The sequence below is a fragment of the Microcebus murinus genome, chromosome 4 (genome assembly GCF_040939455.1).
Source record: "Microcebus murinus isolate Inina chromosome 4, M.murinus_Inina_mat1.0, whole genome shotgun sequence".
Lineage (NCBI taxonomy): Eukaryota > Metazoa > Chordata > Mammalia > Primates > Cheirogaleidae > Microcebus > Microcebus murinus.
Genome location: NC_134107.1, coordinates 96011933 through 96017619, shown reverse-complemented (window position 1 = coordinate 96017619; position 5687 = coordinate 96011933). Strand labels below are relative to the sequence as shown.

Below are 5687 nucleotides of genomic sequence, written 5' to 3'. Positions count from 1 at the left end.
TTCTGCCGCCCCCATCTCTCGTTCCCTCTGCCTCCCCAAAGCTAATGCAAGTTGCCACGTGGCTTCTCTTTCCCTTCAGTCCCTGAGACTCACTCTCCTATTCCACGGCCTGGTTCCTTGGAAGGAGTCAGACCCTCCTGGAGTCTCGGGGTGTGAAGGGTCCTTCAAGAGAATGGTGGCCAGGAACACACATAAACCCAGATACCTGCCTGTTCCTTGCTCAGATTTCCTGGGACCAGAACAGAAGTGACCAGGGCAAATCAAACTCTGCCAAGCCAGGCCTGAGAAAAGATTGATGTATATATATATTTTTTTCCTTTTTGAATTTCAACCATAAAAATATTCCAGGAAAAGATAGAGGGAGGCTGGGCTGCATCTCCTTCAATGGGCTTTTGCTGCCAAGGAGGATGGTGGCTTGCCCCACCCCAGGCTACCCCAGCCCACTTTCCCCCCAGCTTAGCCCAGGGGAGAGACAGTCAAGGTGGAGGGGGCAGCTGGGAGGGAGGGGCCAGGGCAGTGGTGCTTTGGGGTAAGAAGTTGGGCTAAGGCTGGGGAGGCGGGAAGGAGCTGCCCGTGTGCAGTCCCCTTTGCTCAGTGACAGAACCTCAAAGCTTGGTCAGGGCTGAAGGAGCTACACAGGTGTGGGTGAGGCAGGCTAAGCGATGGCTGCAGCCAAGGGGCTGGGGAGGGGCAGGACTCAGAACTGGCCCGCCCCGCTCTAACTGATGATCTGTCGAGGTCGTCCGTAGCCTGTCATGCCGGCCTGGGAGGCCCCTCTGTTGCTGCCCATCTGAAGGCCGATGACATGCTTTCCTTCCTGGAGTTGGCTCTCTGTGAATTCCCTCTTATGTTCCTGCGCTTTCCTGGTAGAGGAGGAATCGGGATAAAGACTTGCCCGGACTGTGTGTTTTCACCTGCTTTCTGATCCCCCTGCTGTTTCCTAGCCCAATCCCAGCCCCTTCCGGTTCACTTGTCTTTTGTCCTTAACCTAGCTTGCCCCCTAGGCGAGGGAGACTGGTCGGGCACAGGTGGGGAGAAAGGCAGGAGTCTAGAAGTATCAGGGGCTCCTTTCCCCCCCACCCTAGACCTTCACTCGGCCCCTCCCTGGCAGTTGCTCATCCCTGCAGTGGATTGGCCACGCCACCTCCCCCAAGCACAGAGGCCCACGTGCAGGGGAGCCTGCCGCCACGTACTTCATAAACCAGTTGGGATCTCCGCGGTAGTGCCCATCATTCTTGGTCACTGCCAAGCTGCCCAAAGCCATCAGGGTCCTCTGCACTGCTGCCATGTCTTTGCCTGTGAGAAGAAAGAGGTGAGCAAGGACAAACATCCAGACTGTATAAAACAGGACCCAAGCCAGGGCCTGCCCCCGGCTCTCGCAGAAAAATGGCCAAACGAGGGGCGAGACTTGTCCCTGAGTCAAAGGAGGCTTCAGTGGATCCTATAGCAGACCCCTGGGAGCGTGGTGTGGGGTTCTCTTGGCATGTCCCATCCCTGCCGTGCACAGACGAGCAAAACTCTAGTGGTGGCATATGTTGATCATTCCCTCTCCCTGCCTCAGCATCCTGTCCTCCACCTGCCCACCTCCAGCCCCTTTTTCCTCGTACCTTCAAAGAGGTCCACAGTCTGGAACATGTCAGTCTTGGTGACCCCGTAGTCCTCAGCTGCCTTCAGGAACTGGGCCACCTGCTCCATCTGCTTGAAGACCATGGAGGGTGGGTTCTCAGGTACCTTCACAGGCTTGGAGCCATCGGGATACAGGCTGTTCACCAGCTTGCTCAGAATCTGCCAGGCACAGGACACAGCTTGGCACTCAGGTCAGGGGCCTGCCCCATGACTCTCAGGGTGGCACAACCCGGCCCCCTTTCCCAGGGTTCTACTCACCACGCCGTTCTTCAGCCAGACCTGGAAGCCCAGGCGCCCACGGTCCGGGCGACCCACATCAGGGCCACACTGCACTACGATCCACTCCACCAGCCGTTCCTCCAGCTCCTCGTCATACTTCTTCTCAATTTTGGATTGCACTTCACGGCTCATGCCATAGGAAGGACCCTTGTTGGCCATGTTGGGGGAGAGCTGAAGCAGGATGGGGTGGAGGAAGGAGAGGGTTAGAGGATCAGGGAGCAGCTCTGCTTTCCCTGTGCCAGGTGGGCCTTCTGGCTCTGTGCAGGCACCCAGTCATCCTAGACATTTATCACAGCACCGCCCATCCGGGCCAGGTTCATCCCCTCCGACCAGAGGCCTCTCTGAACTTGAACACCAGGAAACAGGATACAAGATCTTTGGCGGTCTAAAACAGTGGTCAGTAAACATTTTTGTAAAGGACCAGACAGTAAAAAGTTAAGACTTTGCAGGCCATATGGTTTCTGCTGTTGTAGCATGAAAGCAGCCACAGACAATATATAAACAAATGAGTGTGGCTTTGTTCCAATAAAACTTTATTTGGAAAAATAGACAACAAGCTGGACTTGGCCTGTGGGCTATACTTTGACAAGCACTGGCCTAGAGCATTCTTTCTTCACCAAGACTGGCCACAGAGGCACTGGAGAAGCCACATGGTGTTCTCAAATAAAACCAGCAGGTGTCTTTATCCAGCAAGGTGTGAAGTGGATTACTGCTTCTGCCTCGAGGAACAGTTAACCTCAAACTGTCACTTGACCCTCTAGTGCAGAAGCTGGGACTCCAGAGCTCCATCTCTGCCAGGTCAGCTGAGCCTCTGGCCAGCAGCTGTAGAGGCTCAAACTTACCCACCCTGGCAAGGTGTAGGAAGTCACCAAAGCCCAAGCTCTCTTGGCAAAGAAGCTGCATTTTCTCAGATGAGACAGTGGTATACCCATCAACTTTTCCTCTTGCCCCCAGGCTCTCGGCCACTGGAGTAGCTTGAGTGCCCAAGAAGTCCGAGTCCCCTTGGGATAGTCCAGAGCCAAGAATCTGCCAGCCAGAGCATGGGAAGCCCCGCCCTGCCCAGCGGTTGCCATCCCGAGGGCCTGGGCCTGGTGCTGCTCGGGAGAGCCCCACTCATGGGGAGGCGAGGCTGGGGGAGCAGGCCCGGCAGGCAGCTCCCTGGGCAGACGTGGGTGTGGCTGGTCAAGAGGAGCCTGGCCTGGCCACATCGGGCACCTGGGGTGGTGTACCTTCTGCCCAGTGTTTGAAGAACCTTCCGAAAGAGAGACCAAAGGACTCCAACCCCATCCCCTGGCCTCAGAGAGGTCAGAGCTTGGGAGGGGACAGTGGCATGAGGACGCAGGCAGGCAGCGTGCTCCCCGGCTCCCTCTCTAGGGAGAGCTGAGACCCTTCCCCACCCCCACCCAGCCCCCAGGGGAAGTAGGGTGAACACTGACCCTCACACTGGGCCCAGGCCAGCTGCCAATTCCACTGCCCTGTCCTTCCTTCCCCCATGGCTGACCAACTTTCTGAGCTCGAGTTCCCCATATGGGAAGTGGGGATTATGTCATGGATCTCAGAGGGCTGTGAAAATGAGAGTGTCTGTGAACTACCCCATATGCTGCCTGTCCCTTAGCAGAGCTCCTTGAAGTGCCAGTTGGTCTGCTGCCCAGAGCCAGTCTCCTGCTAATGACCTGGGAGAGAGCCATCCCTTGACTGAGGAGTAAAAATCCATAAGTGACTTCCCCACTCCAGCCTCCGCCCCTTCTCAAAATCTTTCCCTGAGCCAACAACAAAGTTTGAGAAAAAAAATCACTAGATGGACTCCCCTAAATGCCAGCCATTGGGCAACTCACTTCTCTCTGCCTCTGTTTCCTTATTTGTAAAGTGGGGGTTGGACTACCTCTGAGGACACAGCTCTCTGGGCACTCCCTGGCCACTGCACCCCTCTCCCAGCCAGTGACACCAGGGAGCCCCACGGCACAGTGTTCTGTCCCACTGTTCAGCTACAGCCACGTGCCACCCTCCCCCCATCCTATGTCCCTACCCCCACTTCCCAACTGCCCAAGGACCCCCTGGGCAAAGAGCTGTGGTCAAAGTCCCCAAGTCAGCTGGGATGAGGTGTCTTCAGCCAGTCCTGTGTCCCCACCCCAGCCTCTGCCCCCACCTTCGTCCACCGTCCCAGACAGGCACTCGCCACCTTCTTTCTCCCATCCTGCTAGGATCCCGCACCCCACCCACCCTCACCACCTCCTGCAGCAAGAGGGTGGAAGGAGCATGCCCCCCCACTCCCAGCTCTCAGGCGGGGGAGGCTCAGAACAGACAGCACAAGTCAAAGTGTCCAGGCTCGCGGTGACAAGGACACAGTGCTGCAGCTCCTCCATCCAGAGACAATATTTGGATTTCGGTCAGAGCAAGGGAGGGGGTGAAAAGCACACCCCCCATGCCCACCCAGCACTGCCATCCTTCCCCTTCTTCCCCCTGGGGAAGGTCTGAACGTGACGGTCCCAGGAAATCCCTCAGAGTCCTCTGCTGCAGACCTCCCAGGCTCACCTTGGAGCCGTTGTCGAGAGGAGAGAGAGGACGATGGCCGCAGGGCAGCCCATCCATGGGAGTATCGAGACAAAGGCTCCCGGGATGGCATGGCAGGCGAGGGTCCCGAGGCTGGGCTCTGACCCTCCTGCCCTGTGGCTCCTGTCAGGGCCCTGCCCCCGCGCTGCCCAGTGGGTGAGGCTGGGCAGTGGGGAAAGAGCAAAGTCCAGCTGCAAAGGAACAGGTGGCACCTCCTCCTAGAAGGAGCCCAGAACAAACGAGCAGAACCGGGGGCTGTCCAGGACTGCTGTGCCCCCTCTTTGTGCATGAGTAGGACTGCGCGCTCCTGGATCTCTGAGGGGGCAGGAGGGTGGCTCATCTCAACTCCAGGGGGGAAGAAGACTGGCCCTGGTAGCTATATGCACGCCCACCTTCCCTGCCATCCTCTCCATAGTCACCATGAAGGGGACCCAGCCAGGGTCCCAGGGCTGCCCCGCCCCCCACCCCACAGCGCCTCCTTGGCACCACTCCCCCCACTCCCTGCCCACAGCAGGGATGACTTCCCACTCCCAAAGGCTGGACCGGAAGGGCAGCTCTCTCACCCATGCATGCACCCTGCTGACCCAGACTATTCCCAACACAAGAGCTCTGTGGTCCTTCATGTTGCTTCAGGGGCTGTCCCGGACCCAAGACCACCCTCCAGCACAGGTGCACTCACACACCTCCTCCCCTGCTTGGACGTCCTCCTACAGGGCTGACAGCACAGCCTCCTCCAGTGGTTTCCACCATCAACTGCCCTGAAGCAGCCAAGCATCCTGGGCATTTCAACAAGCCCAGGGCCACCCACCCCGAGAGACACATGGGACTCCAGCAGTCACATCCCGCCCTGCCTGGAGATTAGGAACCCATGCCCACTGAGACGGTGGGCATCCCGGGAGAGGATGGGCATCCCTTGGGCCTGCAGAGCCTGCCTGGAACGCACCCACGCTGCTCTCCAGCTCCAGCCCAACTTCCCGCCCGGCCCGGACAAATGCACTCACAGGGCTTCCTTGGGGCTCGCAGGGAGGAGTGAGGTCTCCGTGTCTGGACTTGGACAGACAGGATGGGGCGCTGGCTGGGTGAGAGGTTTAAAGGGCTGCCACCGTGGTGATGTCAGCCTCCCCCGCCAGCTCCCCCTCACCCCCCTCCCTGCTGGAGGAAACCGGCTCCACTCCCTACCCCAGCCCACCCCCTCCCCCAGGGACTCCACGTAGGCTCCATATTTGGGGAAA

General features: G+C 58.5%; 1 protein-coding gene across 1 annotated transcript; it reads right to left on the bottom strand.

The window, feature by feature from the left end:
- Nucleotides 1–281: 281 nt before the first annotated feature.
- Nucleotides 282–5515, bottom strand: TAGLN (transgelin). Its single transcript, XM_012773673.2, has 5 exons — nucleotides 5457–5515; nucleotides 1885–2076; nucleotides 1608–1785; nucleotides 1194–1296; nucleotides 282–863 (listed from the first exon to the last, which is right to left on the bottom strand). Exons 2-5 carry the CDS (start codon nucleotides 2062–2064, stop codon nucleotides 719–721), a joined length of 606 nt encoding a protein of 201 aa, XP_012629127.1. The 5' UTR covers nucleotides 2065–2076; nucleotides 5457–5515; the 3' UTR covers nucleotides 282–718.
- Between the last annotated feature and the right edge of the window lie 172 nt (nucleotides 5516–5687).

What these genes read in the sequence shown, in the direction of transcription:
- TAGLN (XM_012773673.2), bottom strand. Translation starts at nt 2,064, where the DNA reads ATGGCCAACAAGGGTCCTTCCTATGGCATGAGCCGTGAAGTGCAATCC. An exon ending in TCTGGCTGAAGAACGGCGTG is followed by an intron (nt 1,786 to 1,884) that starts GTGAGTAGAACC and finishes TGTGCCTGGCAG; the next exon opens with ATTCTGAGCAAGCTGGTGAA. An exon ending in GACTGTGGACCTCTTTGAAG is followed by an intron (nt 1,297 to 1,607) that starts GTACGAGGAAAA and finishes TTCTTCTCACAG; the next exon opens with GCAAAGACATGGCAGCAGTG.